Here is a 19,142-nt window from a genome sequence, read left to right as displayed (position 1 = left end):
AGCCACCCTGCCCCCACAGTGGCACCCCAACCCTGCTCCAGGAGGCCCTTCCTCTTGCCTTCTGCCCTCTCTCCCTGGGCCTCAGCCCCCCTGGGGGCAGCTGACCCCCCCCAACCCAGGGGCTCCCGTCATGGTCACCCCAGCCCTCGGGGACCTGGGTTAAAGACTCCTGGGCTGTGCCTGAGGCCTGCCCTGTGGACTTTTGCGAGGGAAGGAGTGGAAAGTGAATTTCTAACAGGCCTTCCAAATGTTGTCATGGTGATGCAGATCAAAGCCCCTGGGGGGGGGGGACTCCCTGTCCCATCCCCACATAGGAGGCCACACTTCCCTTGCCTTCAGTGCGGGCACCTGAAGGACAGTCAGGTCAGTCTCAGGGGAATGGCCCAGGGGGCTGTGGATGGCTGCCTGCAGCCCCCCCAACTAGCCGGTGACGCCTTCGTCCAAGAGGTGCCACCTGCCTGTGAACACGGCAGTCCAGAAAGGGGCTGGGGACCGGCGGGGCCTCTGGGCCCGGCCCACAGACTGAACCCTTGCTCATGGCCTCCTCTGTCCCCTGGCCTTGGACGTGGGGCTGGGTGGTGCCGGTGCCCGGATGTGTGTGTGTGGGGGGACTCGGGGCCTGCCCCCCAAGATGCCAGCCCGTCTGTGCCCCGGACTCAGCTGTTCAGAGAGCCCAGACTTGTGCGGCCAGGCCCTCTGCGCCCGGGTCCCCCGGCGGGGGGTGCAGCCGCCCTCCCGGGAGACCTCCGACTTCCACCGACGGGCAGCTCTGTGGCCGTGGGACACCCATCAAAATGCACATAATTCTTGTCCGTGGAAACCCCGCTAAGTCTGGTGGCAGGCAGGTGACCACTGCCCCATCCACCTGCAGGTTCATTTCCACATTCCTTCTTCCCTGTGTCCGTGTGGGGCTCTGGTCGGAACATCTTACGGGTTTTGACGGGGAGTCAACCCTTACCGGGCACGAGCTCTGGCTCACGTGCGTTTCTTCACCTTCGGCCAGAAAACCGGATTATGTGCTTCCCTTCACCTGCAGCGACCCGGGCCCCATGGAACCTCAAGCCTTCCTGGAGCCCCCACCTCAGGCCTCCCTAGAGGTTTTCCTGGGGATCCTCAGCCTGTCTGGCTCCTGCTACCCCTCCTCTCTCCTCCTGGACCCGCCTGCAGCCTCCGCCTTGGCCCTGTTTCCTGCTGTCCTCACAGCTCTGCGATGGCAGGTGGGCTCCCCAAGGGGGGCGGGGCTTAGGTATGCTAGAATGACCCCATCCCCCCTTACTTCCGGACCCTCACTGTCAGGACCAGGGGCAGGACCGTCACACCCTTCCTGCCCCCGAGTCTCCAGCTCTGGTCCTTGCAGCAGTTCTGAGATGAGTCCAGCCTTCCGAGTCTGTTCATGCAGGCTTCTTCCTGCTCTGTCCCCTTCCTCCCGTGTGCGGGGCCCGCTCCTGCCGTGTCCCCAGGAGCACCCCTTATTCTTTCCCTTCCCTCTCTTCCAGAAGGCTGGGTACTTCCATGCGCACCCCTCCCGGGACAGCCCCACCCCCCACCCCCTACCCCCCTACGCTGCACCTTGTGCTACATTGTGTTGCGTTGTCATTTTCCTTCCTGGGCTCAGTTCCTCATCTCCTCCAGGTTTGTTTTATGAAGCTAGTACTACCAGACAGAGACAGTACAAGAAAGAAAGAAAGAAAGAAAGAAAGAAAGAAAGAAAGAAGGAAAGAAAGAAAGAAAGAAAGAAAGAAAGAAAGAAAGAAAGAAAGAAAGAAGAAAGAAAGAGGGAAAAACACGGGTCAGTGTCTCTCATAAATATAGATACAAAGATCCCTAACAAAATAGAAGCAAATAGAATGTCGCAGTGTATAAAAATAATGATGTACTGTGACCGAGAGGCTTGTTGCTGGGGTGCAAGGCTGGCTCAGCATTTGAAAATAAGCAATGTAATTCACCATATTAATGGGCCAAGATGATAAATCACATGATCATGTCTCTTGATACTGAAAGAGTAGTTGAGAAAATGTAACACTTTGGTCACGATAAAAACTTGCAGAAAAATAGGAATCGAGGGGAGTTCTCTCGACCTGATAGTCTACAAGAAACTTACACCTAACATCACACCAGTGGTAAAAGACCAAACGTTTTCCTCCTAAGATCAGGAATACTGGAAGTCCTAGCCACTGCAATAAAGCAAGAAAAATACATAAAAGGCGTACAGATAGAAAGGAGGAGATAACACTATCCTCATTTACAGATGACACAATCGTCTGTGTAGAAAATCCCCAGGAATTTACCAAAAAAAAACCTTTCGAGCTAATAAGTGGGTTCAATAAGGTCACAAATGAGATCAACACACAAAAATCCGTTGTGTGGGGCGCCCGGGTGGCTCAGTCAGTTAAGCATCCGCCTTCAGCTCAGGTCATGATCTCACGGTCTGTGAGTTCCAGCCCCGCGTTGGGCTCTGTGCTGACAGCTCAAAGCCTGGAGCCTGTTTCAGATTCTGTGTCTCCCTCTCTCTACCCCACCTCTGTTCATGCTCTGTCTCTCTCTGTCTCAAAAATAAATAAACATTAAAAAATAAAAAAAAAATCAGTTGTGTATTTCTATGTGCCAGCAATGAACACGTGGAAACAGAAATAGAAAGATCATTTACAGTTGCTGGGGAAAAAGTGAAATACTTAGGTGTAAATTTAATAGAACATGTTCAGGCCTTGTCTGCTGTAAGTACAAAAGATTGATGAAATTCAAGAGGCTCTAAATAAAAGGAGCGACATACCATATTCATGGATTAGAAAAGTCAACAGGGTGAAGATGTCAATTCTCCACAAATTTATGTAAGTTTTAAGGCAACTCCTGTCAAAATTCCACAAGGACTTTTTGTAGCTATGGACAAGATTCTTCCAAAATTCTAAAATTTACAGGAAAAGGCCAAGGAACCAGAATAGTTCCTAGAATAGCTGAAATAGTTTTCAAAAAGAAGAATCAGGTGTGAGGGATCGATCTACCCACCTCTGAGGCTTATCACGACGTCGCTGCAGTGATCAAGACCGTGCAGAACCGCGGGCGGGAGGGGTGCACAGGTCGGTGGAACAGGACACAGGACGCAGCACCCAGGCGGGGACCCCCGTGCGGCCCAGCTGGTCTGCCTGCCTTGCAGGGAGGACACGTGTGAACACCCAGCGCAGCTGGAAACCTCCCCCTCCCTCACCCCGTGGCTCCCACGACCCCACGACCGCCACAACACCCCACCACTGTGGAGGCAGCCCCTCCTGGAGGCCCCCCATCCCTGACTGCACGCCTTGGGGAAGGGAGGGGAGAATGGGGATGGGACAGGCCCTGGCTGGGCCAATGGGGGCGTGGCCTGTGGTTGGCCTTTTCCCACCACTGCTGCACTAGGATTTGAACACAGCTCCCGTCAAGTTCCTCCATCGGGCCAACTTGCCTGGTTATTTCCCTTCGCTGAGCGCACCTTCCCTCCTCTGTGCCAGTGGCTCACTTCTTCTCTGGAGAAGGGCTGCCCATGCCCACCAACTCTACGCAGGGAAAGGTCTCGTAAAGGGGTCTCTTCAAAACCTCTATGGCTTTGGGGAGACTGGGGGGTTCTGCATTACCATTGCCCTTGATGGGTTATCTGGGGTCTTAGATGACCCTTATCTTGCCTCCCTCCCTGCTTCATTTACATGTTTGGAGAGATAGTGAGTTCCCCAGCCTTGGAGGTAACCAACCAGAACCTGGAACGCCAGGGACACTGTGGAAGGGACTTCTGTCAAGGAGGCAGGAGACTGGTCACGAAAGTCCTCTCTGGGCCCGAGAGAGCTTCTCCCAAAGCGAGCTGGTCCTTTGGAAGGAGCCTGCTGACGGGGTGGGGGGTAATTTCAGCCTTGAGGAGGTGGCCAAGGGAAAAGTGAAGGAATGGTCAAGTGACTGTCAAACCCTGGGAGGTGGAGGGACATCACCCTCGTGGCTCTGCAGCTGTCACCTCACGTTGTCACCAAGGTGGTCCTTGAAGAAGCAACACCTTTGTGATCAGAGCTGCTGGATTATTCACGACAGAGCAGTGAAGCATGACCGCCCCGGTAACATGTTAGTGATGGTGGGTCCCCTCCGCTTGGTGTCTGGGAGACCCGGCTGAGCCGGAGAGAAGCTGGTGACAGGCTCCGGGAAGACTGAGGGTCTGACCTCAGGGCCCACGCTCCTGGGGGGTGCCCGGCCCGCAGGAAGCCCTTGGAGGTGACGGTCTATTGTCCCGCGCATCATCTGGTCCCTGAGTGCCACTGACGTCGCTGCGGGGTGCCGGGGGCCGGAGGTGATTTTGGGGCTTCACGGTCCAGTGAGGGGACAGACCCCAACCGGCAAACACAGTGCGAAGGAGGTGTCCTGGCAGTGATGAGGACGTGGTGTCCGTGGAGCCAGTGCCGACGGGGTCAGGCAGTGAGGTGGGAGAGGAAGGGGGTCCCCACGGAACCCCCAGGAACAATAACGTCGACTCTGCAGGTCCCGCCGGCTTCCCGCTCTCAGCCACACGAGGCAGGAGGGGCAGAGGCTGCCCGCTCCGACCTCGGATGCTGTGAGAGGACGACGCTCTCATCCGGGCAGGCTCGGGCCGCGTAGGCTGAGCGCACTTCTGGCTGGGCCCTCCTTGGCTAGCTCAGGGACACCTGACCAGGTGGGGGCGCTGCTGAGTGCCAGCCTCTCCAGGGGCCCCCAGGCCTCGACCCACACCGCTGCTCCCGGTCATAGCGACGGCCCCAGCAGGGAACCCTCTCAACAGCAACAGGCACAGAGGCCCTTGCCATGTCCCAGGCCATCGCTGGTGAGGCGGTGGGGGGGGGGCCAGCGGGGGGTGACAGCAGCAGCATTCGGAGCCAACACGCTCCGCTTCCCCCCCGGTGGGGGGGTCTCCTTCTGATGGGGTTCCATCAGCAGGGGAGGGGCCCAAGGGGATGGGCACAAGAGTGTCTCCACCTGATGTGGGGACGCGGCCTGAAGGCGCGCGCCTGTCCCTCTGTTCGCCTGGCTTGGCCCCCGGCCTTCTGGGGACTTCCACGCTCCTGGCCAGCACACCGGCACCCCCTTCGTCAGCCCCTTTGTTTCTCCCCTCCCGCTGGGGCTGGCGGGCAGAGTCCCCGCCTTCTTTCTGGTAGGCTCCAGTGGTGGTTCCTGGTGGGGACCCGCTGGGACCCTGCAGGTGAAAGAGGGACATGGGGGAGGGGCGTCCTACATCCGCCAGAGGTGACTGGAGGTGACTGCAACTCGGCTTTCAGCGGATCGGCAGCAGCTGGGAGGCGAGCCCCTCGACACGGCTCTCCCTCACCCACCGTGCTCTGGGTGCCCAACGCTGGGTGCTTATTTGATACTCGAGGGAAGAAAGGAGGGGAGACAGGGGGGAGTGAGGAGAAGCCGCGCGGCCCGCTGGCCTCCGGTGGCCCCCCAACCGCAGGCTCCTGCTTCTTCCCGAGTCTGCCCAGACGTCACCGTCCTGGCCACCGTTTCCCTGATTACCCACTCTGAGGACAGGACCTGGCCCAGGTCGCCCAGCCACCCCACCCCCCAACGCTAGCCTGGTGAGTATAAGCACCCAAGTCCTCAGTCATCCTATTTCGCCGTCTTCCTGTCCCAGCACGCTGACAAGCGGCTTACAAATAAATGCTCAGTTTACCTTCATCACAACCCTATGCTGCGGCTGAAGTTTACAGGCAACTGAGGCACAGAGTGGCTCAGTGACCTGCTCGAGGCCACACAGCATGCGGTGCGGGAGCACAGCTGAGCCCAGGCCCTGAGCAGGAGGGGCCCTGGGGGAGTTGGCCGCGGTCGGGCTGACCGCCGGAGGGGCGAGCCCTGGCCTGGGGTTGCTTGGCTGCAGACATCTTGAAGCACCCCCTCCCCCCCCCCGCCCTCCCTCCGCCGAGAAGGCTGCCCCTCCTGGCCTTCCCTCCCTCTCCATCTGCGAGCAGAGCAGGGCCCAGAGCCGGGGCCCGGGAGGAGAGTGTCGGGAAGGGCCTCTGAGGCCTCTTGCCTTGTCTCAAGTGCGGCGTGAAGCCCGAGTCTGATGGCGACCGGGCGCCGTCTCCCTGTGGCCGATACCCTGCTCCTTCCTGCTGCTTCGAAGCCCCAGAAGCCTCCCTTCTGCCAAAAGGCAAAACCCGAATCCAAAGCCTTGCGTTTGCAAAGGATACTCGCCCCCTGCCCCCGCCGTGGGGGCCACATGCGGCCCCCCAAGCACCCCCTTCTCCGGGCCCTGGACCGGCTTCCCCTGCTGTATGCCTTTGTACGCTGTTCCCTCCCGTCGCGTGCCGCGGTCTGGCAAGCTCCTCCCTCTGCTTCAGGCCCCAGCTCCAATGCCCCTTCCTCCAGGAAGCCTGCCCTGATTCTCCCCGGCAGACCTGGACGGTTTCCACTGGGCGCTTTTGAATGACTGTTGGTTTAGGAGTCTGCCTCCCTGGCAGGCTGAGCCCCCCTTTTCTTCCTTTCCCGAGCTGACAGGGGACAGTACATTCTGGGTGTTCAATGATCATATGTGGAATGAGTGAGTCAGATGGTGACAGCCTGTCGCGGGGAGCCGTGGGCTGTGACGGGACTCAGCGGGGCCCGTGTCTTTCTCATCCCACCTCTTCCCCACAGGGAGGGGTCTGTCCATCTGAAGCCGCGAGGCCCCCACACCCTGCCTCCCCAGCTCCGCGCGGACCTTGGGCGGCAGGGAGAAAGTCAGCCTGGTAAGGCTCACAGAGTCACCAACCGCAGGTGCAGAGGCGGCCCCCCTCCGTGGCACACGCTTGGGTTCCCAGGCTCCCCAGTGTGACCCCGGGGCTCCTGCGGTTCAGGGCCTCCCTCCGCCCAGGGGTCCCTCCGGGTGGGGGTGCCAGAGCCCCCACACTGCTCCGTCTGCCGTCTCCATTTCTGTGCACCTGATTCTGGGTTTTCAAACTCCGGCAGTGACGGGTGCGTGCTGAGGAACTGACACCGGGTTCAGGGGCCGCGAGGACGTGCGGCAGGCAGGGGCCTTGCCAGCTGCAGCCCTGAGAGCGGATCCCCTCCGAGGGGCTGGAGGGTGGGCGGCCCTTGGACGGCTGCCTGGTAGGCCCCATGAGCCGAGCCTTCCCCGAGCACTCTGTCCACTCCATGCCGCCGACTCGGGACCCCTCTGCCCCTGGCTGCCTTCCCCCGGTACCCTGCGGTCACTCACATGCAGCTCGACCTTGGCCACAACGGGGCTTGTCCCCACCTCTCAGATTGCTTGTCCTGCCCCCTCTGCCCCGCCCCTGCCACCGAGCAGCCACACCGCCCACCTGTCTCCAAAAGCCTCGCGGTTATGGTGTCGAGGTGGGATTCCTTCCCCCCAGCCCCACCCCGTGCCCCTCCCCTGCTCCCCACCGCTGCCATTGTCAACCCCCCCATGACCCCCCCACCTGGGCCTGCCCATCCTCGCCCCTCCTCTCACAGTGGTCCCCCCCAAGAGCACCCAGGGTCCTCTGTCCCTCTCTTGCCTCCTCCAAGAAGCCTTCCCAGGCTGCTCCTGATTCCACACCCACTCCAGGGTGAGGGCCATCCTCCTGCTTCCTCAGATTTTTGGCCCCCAGCCGCAGGGCGATGGCCACACCACGGGCACCTGCGCTCTCCTGTCTAGAAATTGGCGCTCTGAGTCCTGGCCGCTGCTTGGCTTCTGACGCGGGCTGTCACCGGCCTCGCCGGCTCCTGGGCAAATGCACCCCGGCCGCCTGCAGCCCTCCTTCTCCAGCCGAACTCAGGCCTGTTTCCCCCAGGCCCTCGCCTCCTCCAGGACGCCCCTTCCTGGCAGCAGGATGCCTCCCAGCCCCCATGCCGCGCTCCCGGCCTCGGGAGGGGCACCCCCTGAGCACGGGGCCTGGGGGCACCAAGCCCTTGGGCTGGGCAGGGCCCTGCCAGTGGGGTACTCCCCGGTGCCCCGGCGCCCCCCACTTCCGCTCAGAACCACCACTGGCCCCTTGCTCTACCCTCCAGGTGGCTGCCCGCCCAGTCCCGGCGCGCCTGCGGCCCCTGCCTGTGGCCTTTCCGCTCAGAGCTTTGAAGCAGAGGCCAGCCAGTGCCCGGTCCCTCCCCCCTGACCAGCCACTCTTCCCCAGACAGCCCTCGTCATCACAGAGATGGCACGTGCCACCGGAGCCCCAGGAACTGAGCTCCCCGTTCAGATGCGGGGCCCTCGAGGGCCACGTGCCCCCAGTGTGGCCTGAAAGTTCGGTTCCACCTGACTGCGATCTGGAGGTGTTGAGGGTCTTTAGCGAGCCCCCCCCCCCGCCGCCCCGACACATCTCAGGGCCACTCTGGACCCTCTTCTCGTGGCAAATGGTCCAAAGGGCTTGTGGGGGTTGGGAAAGGCCTTTATGTGTCCCTACAGTGCCCCAGAGCCTGGACAGGGCTGCATCAGGGTCCCCCACCCCGCCCCGCCCTCCCCACCAGTACCCTCCAGAGCTAAGAGCTGTGGGCCTTGACAGGGAGTGGGGGGCACAAGTGGGGAGACAAGCACCCCCCCCGGCAGAAGGTTCCTCGGGCCACAGCTTTCAAACTGCCCAACAAAGCGGCCGCTGCCTGTCCTGGGGGAGGCCTCATTCTGGGGCTTTCTCTCTACACCGGGCTCCCAGCCTCCCAACGGCCTCACAGGTGGAGGCCTCAGGCCAGCCACCCACAGGCCTAGGCTCCCCGTTCTGAGCCCGGGACCCAACTCTCCCACGGCACTCATGGCAGGAACCCCCCCATTGGACCGCTTGTGGGGTCACCCCCAGGTTCCTTGGGGCCCCATCCCTTATCAGCCCCTGCTGGTGGCTACGGTGGCCTCAAGGGGCCGGTTCTCATTCTACTTGCCCGCCCGCCTCTCCACCAGGGCAGCGGCGCCTTCTGGGGCCTCACCCCGAGCTCATCCGAGGGGAGGGCGCCTCTTTCTAACTCAGCGGTCTGCAGCCCTGGGATTTTCTCAGCCTGGGGAATTGGAGAGCCCCACTGTTGATCAGGGATGCCCTCGAGAGCGTCCCAGAGACAGTGACGGACCTACAGCACTCTCAAGGGGACCTCTTCCAGCTGCCCCCAGGGGTGGCTGGCGGGGGCGTCTCTGGAGGAGAAAGTTCTTGCAATAAAAACTCAACAGGTCGAGGCTCCTCAGGGGAGTTACCCGGCATGCTGATCTCAGGAAGGCTCAGGAGTGCACCTGCTGGTGGGGCTGGGGGGGGGGTCCCAGGTGGAGGGCGCAGCTGAGGCCCCCTGTGGCAGTTGCCAGGGAGGGGACCCCTGGTCTGTCCCGGCCGGAGGCTGCTTTCAGTCACTGAGCAGCCCTGGGGGATGGTGAGGTGGGTGGGCGGGTGGGGAGAGGATCCCTTGGGGAGCACTGCCAGGGAGGGGCTCGGCTTCCCCCGGGGGCAGTGGGTGTGGCTGCACCTCCGAGTGCTCGTCAAGGAGAGGCCGTCAAGGAATACGCCCGTGGGCAGGTGGGAGCAAGTCTGCACCCGTTTTATATTCTCGGGGCTTTTGGGGGCCTGGCCCCGGGCAGCACCCGGATGGTGGTGCCGGCGACACACGCCCCCGAGGGTCTTCAGGGTGCTGGTCAGAAGCAGGCAGGGGTCTCTCCAAAGAGGGGCCCCTCGAGCGAGGCCTGACTGCCGCTTCCCGGCTGCGACAAGGCAGGGTGGGCATCGCCGTCTTGGGCCCGTCTGTCTGGGTCAGCGTCCAGGCTGGGGTCCCTCTCGGCCTCAGGAGCAAACCTGCGGCCACGCGCGCCCGGAAGGCCCTCAACTGCCCACGATGTCGGTTGGGGATGGAATTCTCAGGACAGGGTGGCTGTTTGGGAAACAGGGTCAGCCAGGGAAACGCGGTTTCTGGACCCACTTTCTCAGGAGACGTGTCCCCACTGAGCCCTGGGATCAGAGACTCGAAGACTCACGGAAGGAAGGCCGCCCGGAGGTATCCAGCCCGACCTGAGGCACAGCCGAGCCGCCCGTAAATGCACAGCTGGAGCCACACCCACAGGCCTTTCGAGATTTTTTGTTAATGTTTATTTCTTTTTGAGAGAGAGAGAGACAGAGAGGCAGAGCAGGAGCAGGGGAGGGGCAGAGAGAGAGGGAGACACAGAACCCGAAGCGGGCTCCAGGCTCCGAGCTGTCAGCACAGAGCCCGACACGGGGCTGGAACTCACGAACCGCGAGATCATGACCTGAGCCGAAGTCAGATGCTCAACGGACTGGGCCACCCAGGTGCCCCCGCCACAGGCCTTTCTAGATGCCCCCCAGCACTCAGGGCACCACACTCACAATCACAGACGATTTTGACGGGGGCCTCCGGTCTGCATGACGTCCACGGGGCCTCTGCTGACCTCCAAACGGCATTGGGGAAAGCCAGACACACAGCTGCTCCTGCCCCCCGCTGCGCGGTCTCCCTGGGTCACTGGAGGAAGGCCCTTCTGGGTCACCTCGGCCTGGCTTGGCTCCCAACCCCGTGAATCCATAAATGTCCTCCAAGTCTCCCCCAGGCTTTCTCGGAGAATAAACCCTTTGCCATCTGGTGGCGGCCTGTCAAGGCCTCTAGGGCTGGGTGACCTCGAGCTGTCACTGCCTCCCAGCGGCTCAGATGTCTGCAGGACGCTGCTGGTTTGTGCAGGGGCTGGGGATGGGCTGACGTCCTGCCCCCCTGTGAACCTCTCCCAACACCGGCCTCTCCCAGGCCTGAGCAGAGCCCCACCCTCGAGGCCGGGGCCTGACCCCTCCCTGTCTCCTCAGGGTCCCCGGACCTCGGAACACAGGTTGCAAATTGTTGCAAAGGGTACAGGAAACAGAATCCCCTGGAAGCCCGACACCCCGAGATGACTTTTGACTGTAAATTTGAGTCATCGAATTTTTTTATTCCCTGTGGGCTCCGAAGCATTTCCCCACGTCGTTGAACAGTCTTTAGAAACCCGACTTTTGACCACTGCCCCTCCTTCCTCTACTTTGGAACATAGCTTTTTAAATCCACGAAGCACCCTCGAGTAGGTAGATTTTTCATGCATTTCTCGTTTTCCAGAGATTAAATTCCCAGAAATGTGCACCTGTGTGCACTCTGGGGGACTTAGCTGAGATTCCCTCTCTTGGGGGCTGTTATCTTTCACAACCTTTTAAACAGTCTTTACTCGTGAATAACATCTTTTACACGAGATTTCGTGGATTAGCCTGAAGCTCGTCTCTGAGTTGATTCCCAGCGTCCCCGAAGCGTGTGTTTAGCAAGGCAGGCTCCCCGTTGGGACCTCATGGCCCGGGGAGGGAGGCATAAAGGGAACCCCGGGGGGGGGGAGTGGGTGGGGGCCAGAGCAGAGGGCCAGCAGGTTAAGGGAGCACGGAGTGGAGGGGTATGCAGGCAACAGGGAAGGCGTGCTCCGGGCAAAAGTAGCTTGTGCCAAGGTACAGGTAGGGGTCTGAGGGTGGACCCTGGGGACCAGGCAGGGAGCAGCAGTTGACAGGGTCCTGGGGGCCTGGGGTGGTTCCTTCCTTTGAGAGCAGTGGGTAACTCGGAGGGTGGGTCACTGCACCCGGTGGTGGTGGCGGGAGAGGAAGGGCCCTGCAGGTGGGGGGCCATCCCTGTTGGGGGAGATCAGCCAGCAGTGGGGGAGCCCATGCTCTCCCCTCCCCCAGCTGCTTTCCTACCTAGCTGACCTCTGCCGTCTCTGGCCGAATCACCCTCTTTGGGATTTGATTACTTCGGGGCCCCTGAACATTACTTCCTGGGGTCCGCTGTCCCCTTCACGGACTTTGGGGTCTCACCTCACCCACTCTAGGAAGCCTCCCAGGCCTGCTCCCACTGTCACTGCCAACAACCTGGCCCCCACCCCAGGCTGGAAATGGGTGACAGTGGCCCTTGTCTCACCCATGGAAAGGGCTTTGGGGACCAGTTCAACCTGGGCTTCAACCTCCAGGAAGAACTCTCTCCCCCAGACACCAACATCCTCCCGGCCAGAACCCATAGCCAGAGTGCAGGTCACAAGGGCCTTGGAGGAGGTGAGCGCCTGTGCATGGGGTGTTGAGGGCGCCCTCAGGAGTGCATCACCAAGAGTCAGGCGGGAGCAAAAGCGGGGCCTGCTGGGGTCAGGAAGGAGTCTCGGGGACCCTAGATGAGGGAGCAGCCAGCTCAGACCAGGGTGGGGAGGGAGGGGGCTGACGCGGGCCCCGAAGCGACAGGGTGCTGAGGGTCTGGGTGAACAGGGGGGTCAGATGTTGGGATCTGGGGTGCCGGCTGCAGGTGGCCCCGGGACGGAGGGCAGGGCTGGGCTGTGGCTGTCGGTAGTCACTACTCCAGGCCTGTGCACAGGACACCGGACATCTGTCGAGTGAGGGAAGGAGGAGCAGGGGTACTCGGGAAGTACAGGAGGCTCCCCCGAGAGCCGACTGGCACCCCTGTTCCCTGGCGCCGTGCCGGTGGGTGTGAGAGCCCAGACGGACGGGGCCCCTGCCCCTGCTTGGGGAGAGGCTTTCTCTGGCTCACCCTCAGGAGCACCTGCTAGAGGGCATAGACTCACGGGTTCACCTGCCTTCACGTATTCCTGTACACACTGGGGACTTGGGGTGCAGACACCCCTGCCTCTGGTGGGGAGGGACCCAGAGCGGGGCCCCAGCTGTCCGGAAGACTGGAGCAGAGGCCGGGAAGAGAGACTTGGGCTCAGGAGATGCGCGAGGCTCCTTTTGGGGCCCAGGGAGAGAGGGGGCAGTGGGCGGAGGAGAGGACAGCTTTGGGGAGTCACCAGGAGTTAAGGTGGAGGTGGGAGGGGTTAAAGGGACGCCAGAGCCCTAGTGTGGCTGATGGTCTTGGAGGTGCTCTCTCCCGGAGGAGGAGCCCCCGGGCCAGGGTCCTGGGGGAGAGCACTTGTGGGGGGCCCAGCCCAGAGAGGGACGGCCCGGAGCCCAGGCTGGCAGCATCGGGGTCCCCTGGAGGCTTCTAAGAAATGCACATTCTGGCCTGTCCCGGGCCCTTTGAATCAGAGGGTGCCCTGGAAGTGGGCCCCTTGCCATCCCCTCATGCTGGGGAGCCTGGTGGAAGGGTGGGCGGGTGTGGACGGCCCAGGGAGACGTGATGGCAGAGGAGGGCCCCGGGCTGCCATGGGGCTGCAAGGCCGGTCAGAGCACATGACTCCTCCACGCAGGCCCAGGTCAGAGGGGGCGGTGGGTGCCTGGGCTCTGGTCCCCCTGCATCCTGGGAAAGCTCTGGTGAAGCTCCTTTGACCCTCCACGATGCCCCTGGGCTGTGGGTGTCTGGACAGTGGGAGGCCCGATTCGGGATGTGGAACCCGAGCCTCTGGGAAGGGGAGCCTGGGGCTGGTGAGGACCCGATGGCCTTGAATGTCAGCTCATCCTTCCTCCTTCCCTAGGTCCCCAGAGCTCACGGAGCTGCATGACTGAGGGGGCCCTGGTAGGTTGGGGTGACTGACTGGGGTAGGGTCCTGATAAGGTTGGTGTATGGTTGGGGCAACTGAGGCGGGGGCCCCAGTGTGGTGTGGCCTCTCTTCGGCAAGTCTGACTGGCCCTGCCCTCTGTTCCCGCCCCAGAACCTGCTCTCCAGGGAGATGACGCTGTCCATGGTGGCCACACCCAGTGAGGGTTTCTCCTGTCCCCACTGGAGGTCCAACTGCCTGTCGCCCACAGGGGAGCAGAAGCTGGATATTGGTGAGCAGGTGGGCTGGGTGCTGTGGGGATCGGGGGCCCAGTGGGCGGTCTCTGGACAACACTGTCCTGGTCCCCTCCAGGCTCGGAGCACGTCCCTTCCCCCGGCCATTTGTTTCAGGTCACTTGGCTTCCATTTGCCAAGTGTCCGCTCTGTGCAGGGTGTGGGTGCAGAGCCAAGGGCGGCACGGAGGGTGCCGTGGTCTTGTGTCTGCCGGGTGCTGAGGGCCGCCTCCATGCACACCTGACAGAAACTTCTGGAAGGGCTTTGTCTCTGGAGTCTGACAAAGCAGGTGAGGCTTGCTCCGGAGGCCTTGCTCTCCCTGCCGGCCTGCAGCCCACGGAGGATCGCAGCCACCCAGGCCACCCCCAAGAAGAGACCAGGGTCCACAGCTGCTCGGGGGCAGGTCCAGGGAGGAAGGGCACTGCCTCTGTGCCACCGGCTTCCTGTGGCCTTGACAGGGAGGGGCAGGGTGGTCCCCCACCTGCTCTGGGGGCACAGGCCCCTCGAGAGTGCTATAAACATAAGCATTTGTTGTTTATTTGTGGTCCTCGTGCTGGGCAAGTAATAGATTCCCAACAAGCTTTCATTGAATGAATGAATGAATGAATGAATGAATGAATGAATGAAACAGCAGATGGACCCAGGCGGCAGCGGGTCAGCACCACGAGTGAGGCCACCTCACAAGCCGCCTTAAGCCTGGGCCCGGCGCTGGCTTCGAGCGGTGGCCCTGGCTGTGGGTGTCAGCCAGGGCTGGGGGGGGTCCTGAAGTGGGGTGTGCGTGGGCCCACCAGCAGCCCCGAGACCGTGGGGCACCGGGCGATGCTGGCTCCTGGCCCGCGGTAGGGACCGGCAGCGCGGGACCCACCCTGCGGCTGACCCCAGGCCTGACTTTGTTTCCATTCCCAGGGGGGCGCTGGCCTCGCACCCCCCACCCCCGCTTTCTCCTGATCAAAGCAGCACTGATCACCTCTGTAAACCGTGTTAGAGGATTTGGTTCTCAGAAGGCTCCCAGGCTGTGCCTCGTGAGGCGGGAAGCTGGTTGTCCGAGTGGCTAGGAACACGGTTTTGATGTACGCTCGAGAAAGGAGTGCTGTCATCTTTCTTTCAAAGAGGACGGGTCCCTGCGTCCACCCCCAGCGCTGGGACGGCGTCTCCACCCCTCGCTCCTCCGCACCTGAGCCTCGACAACCTGACGGGAAAAGTCCTGTCTCCTTGTGGCTTTAATTTGCTTTCCTTGTATCGCTGCTGAACGGCCTTCTCGTCTCTTTACCGGTCACCAGGGTCTCTTCTGGGCGCCTCTCCACCCCTTCCCTGCGGTGGCTCAACGCTCTCCTGACCTAGAAGGGTCTGGAGCATCGATACTGGCCTTCTGTCGTAGACGTCCCGTGTAGACGCCTCCTCAGTTTACCGTTCCGTGGGCTGTAACGATGCTTGGGCCCTAAGCCGACGTCGCTGACTCTAAAAGCGTTTTCCCTTTTGCCTCTTTGTGTCGTATTCAGAACCTCTACTCTGGGGTTTCCGGATAACAAAGCCACGTCCGCTCGGCATGTTCACAGCTGCCATTCGGAAATTCAAGCTTCGTAACTGCCTGCTATTTATTTTGGTGTGAGAAGTAGGGCAGGGACGTAGGTTACTTTTTTACTCCAAACGATGAGCGACTCCTCTGGGACCGCGTTCTCCTGGGCTGGCGTTTTGTGCGTTCCCGTCACGAGGCGTGTTCTCTTCGCCTGGCTGGCTGGGCTCTGCGGGGGGCTGTGCCCTGGCACCCGGGGCGGCGTCTGCCCTCTGTGTTTTGCCTCCTGGCTGCGCTCACACCGGTTTCCCTGCAGACGCATTGTAAAGAAAGTCCTTTGGGCCCTGTGACCTAAGGGCCCGGCCGGAGCCAGAACTGGGGGGTGTCTAGGCTTCCGTCTGGCACCCCCGGCACCAAGACTGCTTTTCTGTCCTCTGCAGAGCACCTAGGCAGGGCGAGCACGAGCAAGCCCCCCAATGACGGACCCCTCTGGGAGGAAGCGCTCGTCGGCAAAATCAGGACCATGTCGGCCTTGCAGAAGAGCCAGGCGTTGGAGGCCGTCCAGTGCCACATCCGGGAGCACACCCAGGTGGGACCCCAGGAGCCCTGCTCGTCCGTGCGGGACGCTACCTTCTGCCATTCCAGGGCTCACAGGGGGTGAGCCCCGAGGCCCGCACTGCCGCTTGGCTCCCGCCGGCCTCGGCAGCCCCCGAAGCCCCTGACCTTCAGGGACGTGTGGCAGAAGGTGCCGGGATGTAGGAAGGTGTTGGGCCACAAGCGGAGGGGCAGGTGGGGCACAGAGGCCCTGCCAGCTGGTGCTCAGACGTTGCCACTGGGGCCTGGCGGCAGGTGTGGGCCAGGGAGCCACGTGGAGCCAGCCAGCCTGCCCCCGGCTCTAGGCCCTGGGGACTGGAGAGGACAGGGTGGTGTCTGATCCACCTCTGTGCCTGGGGACCTCCCAACCTGTGGGCTGCAGGAGGCTCCCCAGCTCAGGACTCCTGCCATCGTGGGGGGCCAGGCCCTGCTTTTCCCTGACGCCCCACACGCTCTGGCCTGTTCAGCGTGAAGGCCTGAGCCACCACCGGCGGTGGCTGAGTTCCAAGGTCGGGTGGGGCCCCCCCCGGGCCCTGTCCTCCACCTTCCTGCTGCAGAGTCTTCAGGAGTTCGGGGCCGACAGACAGAATTGAGTACGAGGGACAGCAGCACGGATGTGTGCCTAGAGGGAGACGGGCTCTAAGCACACACACAGCTTGGCTTCGGGCCCCTGGAACCTGGCTGATGGCTCTGCTTCAGAGCAGGGGAGGGAGGGACATCCGGCCAGTGGGAAGAGCCCGTGCAAAGGCCCTGAGGTCAGCAAGATGGCAGCATGAGAGGGCTGGGGGACACTGGCAGGGCCAGAGTGTCACGGGCTCCCCAGCCAGCTTAAGGGGTGCAGGGGTATCCCGCAGGTGGGGGGCTGCCAGGGACCAAGCAGAGGTGGGCACAGCCCTCTGGCAAATATCTCCTTACCCTTTGGGGGGTGGTTTGTCTTCTCTGCTCACCCACAGGTGCCCACCCCAAGTTTTCATCCCTGGGGTTTCCCAGCGGATGCGGGGGTCCAGCTTCCCCCGGAGGGTCGGGTGGGGCCTGAACACTGTGTTCCGCCCACAGCTCATCAGGAAAGAGGTGCCCAACGCTGGCCTCCAGGAGCTCCTGGCGGCCTTGAACCTAGAACTCAAGCAGCCTTTGGAGAAGGTCAGTGCCTGGGGTGGGGCTTCCCGGGGTCTCCTACGTGTGCTCAGAGCCCCCGGGAGGTTGTGACTGCAGAGCCCGCGGCCGCTCAGGCCCCTTCCCCGCTTCCCAAGTGATTGTCGCCATCTGAAGCTCTGCGCACACGGACGATGCCGGGAAGGCGCGAGGGGTGCTGTTGCAAGGGGACGGCGGCCTCGGGGCCACTTCGTGTTCGCTGAGCCCTGGCTCCCCAGCCGGCCAGGCCCTCTTCCGGGCCCCAGGGACACGGCGGAGGCAAGGGTGGCAGGCTTACGCTCTAGTGAGGGAACCACGCTCGACAGTGGGGTCATCGGTGACAATCAGGAGCGCACTCTGTTCAAGTTGTGTTGCCCGATGTAGAAACTACACATTTTCATCGGGAGAAAGATAAAGGGGAATTCTGGAAGACCCTGAACGCAGCCTCCTGCACCCGCACGAAATGAGGCTGGGGGGCAGGGGGGCGCAGCTCTGCCTGGGACACCTGAGGTGGGCGGGAGGGGAGGTCCGCTGTGACCGGTCGGCCCTGCACAGGACGGCGCTCAGGCTCGGCTTGGGTGTGCCCGGGGCGGGGTGGGGGGGTGGGAACCGCGGGAGCCTCCGGGGAAACCGAGGCACCACAGCCGACACGGCGTCTGGGTACCGCCCTGCAGGACCCACGAAACTTGGCGCTCAGGGTCTGGCGGCAGCCCCAGGCGCGGTGAAGAAGCAGTTCAAGGTGGGCGGGGAGGGGGTGCTGCGGTGGCCCCCGCGCCTCCTGCGGCCTCAAGCAGACAGTGGGCGCAGCAGCCTGAGGCAGGAGCCGCGCAGCTCGGGAAGGTGCTCAGGACAAGCTCCGCGAATTCATTCGCCCCTCGCCCTGCGGTGGTGGCGCCCCTGCCCCCATGTCCCGTCCCACACCCGCCCCCTCCTCCCTCCCCCCAGACCTTCCTCTTCCACTTTTACGGGCTGATCCTCCGAGAGTGCGCCTGTGTGGACCTGGTGAGGAGGCACCTGGCCAGCCTCCTGGAGCTGTCCCACCAGTCATCCGGCCAGCGGGAGGTGGGTGGCAGCCCTCGGCACCCCCGCCCCTCCGCCCCGACCCCGCGCGGACGTCGCTGCTTGACGGCAGATGGACACCCCACCCTTCACACCACGACCTGGTGGGGCTCCCGCGGCCCCCGGCGCTGTGCCGAGTGACAAGGGGCTGCGGTGCGGGTGCCGCCTGGAGGTGACCTCGGGCACCTGTCCACGGCCGAGTCCTGGTTCCATCCCGCCCCGGCGGCCCCAGTGGGACACACGCCCTTCAGGGCAGGGGTGGGGCTCGCCCACCTTCCTTTGCGGGGCCCCCGGGAGGGTGGGGAGGAGACGGCAGGCCGCGTCCAGCACTGCCGCGTGGGGACGGGCTCACGGCGTCTCTGGCCCACAGGGCATTGCCGTGGCCATCGGCATTGTGTCCTCCAGGCACATGCAGGAGGTGTGGGCCACGCTGGAGCACGTGGGCCGCACCAGGTTCCTGAGGACTGTCTTCACGTCCCCAGACAGCCAGGTAGAGAGGGCACCGCGGGGGCGGCAGGGGCCAGAGGCCCAGATCGGTGCTGGCTTGCTCTGAGCCTCAGTTTGCTGGTTGGAAACGTGGGGGTGACCCCTGCCCTGCCCACCTTCCTGAGGGGCTGGTGTGTGGGTGTCAGACCTCCGTTCTTGCTGCGGTCCAGGAGTTTTGAGCCTTGTCCTTGGGGCCCCACACGGGATCCAGAGCCTCCGCTGGGTCTGACAGTCGGGAGCCGTGTGGGCTTGCCTTGATTTTCAGGTGGGGCGTGTGGCCCGGGTCCTGCGTGTCCAGCTACGCTCCCGCCCTGGGGGTTTACGTGGAGCATCTGTGCTTTGCTAGTCCTGGGCACCCCGCTGGGAAGAGACATGAGCGACAGAGACCCCCGGACGAGAAGCAGTACCTCCAGCCAGAGGGCGGGGAGCCCGGGGCCCGGGGCCGCGGTCCTGAGGCGCACGCGGGGAGGGCCCTCCCTCGGAGGGCGGCAGGTAGAGAGCCGATTCCCCAGTGGCCACCACTCTGTCCGCAGCAGCCGGAGCCGGACACGCACTGGAGATGGGCTGGCAGCACCGCCCTGCTCTGCTACGGGCAGATGGCCGCGCACGCCGGGGCGCAGATCCTGCCCTGGGTGGACAACATCGTGTCCAGGATGGTGTACTACTTCTCCTGCAGCCGCTATGTGAGCGCGGCCACGGCCGGGGCGGCAGGGGGTGT

The 19,142-nt window shown here is 62.8% G+C and overlaps 1 protein-coding gene across 16 annotated transcripts in view; it reads left to right on the top strand.

Moving 5' to 3' along the window:
• Window positions 1–9,744: 9,744 nt before the first annotated feature.
• The window catches only part of LOC102899409 (maestro heat-like repeat family member 5), a 30,768-nt gene continuing 21,370 nt past the window's right edge, over window positions 9,745–19,142 (top strand). For 9 of the 16 annotated variants that reach the window (XM_045049969.1, XM_045049959.1, XM_045049964.1 and 6 more), the window contains exons 1-7: window positions 9,745–9,918; window positions 13,523–13,640; window positions 15,595–15,743; window positions 16,805–16,888; window positions 17,825–17,941; window positions 18,309–18,428; window positions 18,958–19,107. In XM_045049969.1, the coding sequence (XP_044905904.1) occupies window positions 9,760–9,918; window positions 13,523–13,640; window positions 15,595–15,743; window positions 16,805–16,888; window positions 17,825–17,941; window positions 18,309–18,428; window positions 18,958–19,107 (897 nt within the window). In that variant the 5' untranslated portion in view covers window positions 9,745–9,759. Of the gene's footprint in view, window positions 9,919–10,107; window positions 10,979–11,918; window positions 11,982–13,345; window positions 13,387–13,522; window positions 13,649–15,594; window positions 15,744–16,804; window positions 16,889–17,824; window positions 17,942–18,308; window positions 18,429–18,957; window positions 19,108–19,142 lie in introns of those variants that run through there. The other 7 variants (XM_045049966.1, XM_045049965.1, XM_045049967.1 and 4 more) reach the window with 7 other exon arrangements.

The sequence above is a fragment of the Felis catus genome, chromosome F2 (assembly GCF_018350175.1).
Source record: "Felis catus isolate Fca126 chromosome F2, F.catus_Fca126_mat1.0, whole genome shotgun sequence".
Taxonomy (NCBI): domain Eukaryota; kingdom Metazoa; phylum Chordata; class Mammalia; order Carnivora; family Felidae; genus Felis; species Felis catus.
This window is presented reverse-complemented; position numbering and strand designations above follow the sequence as displayed.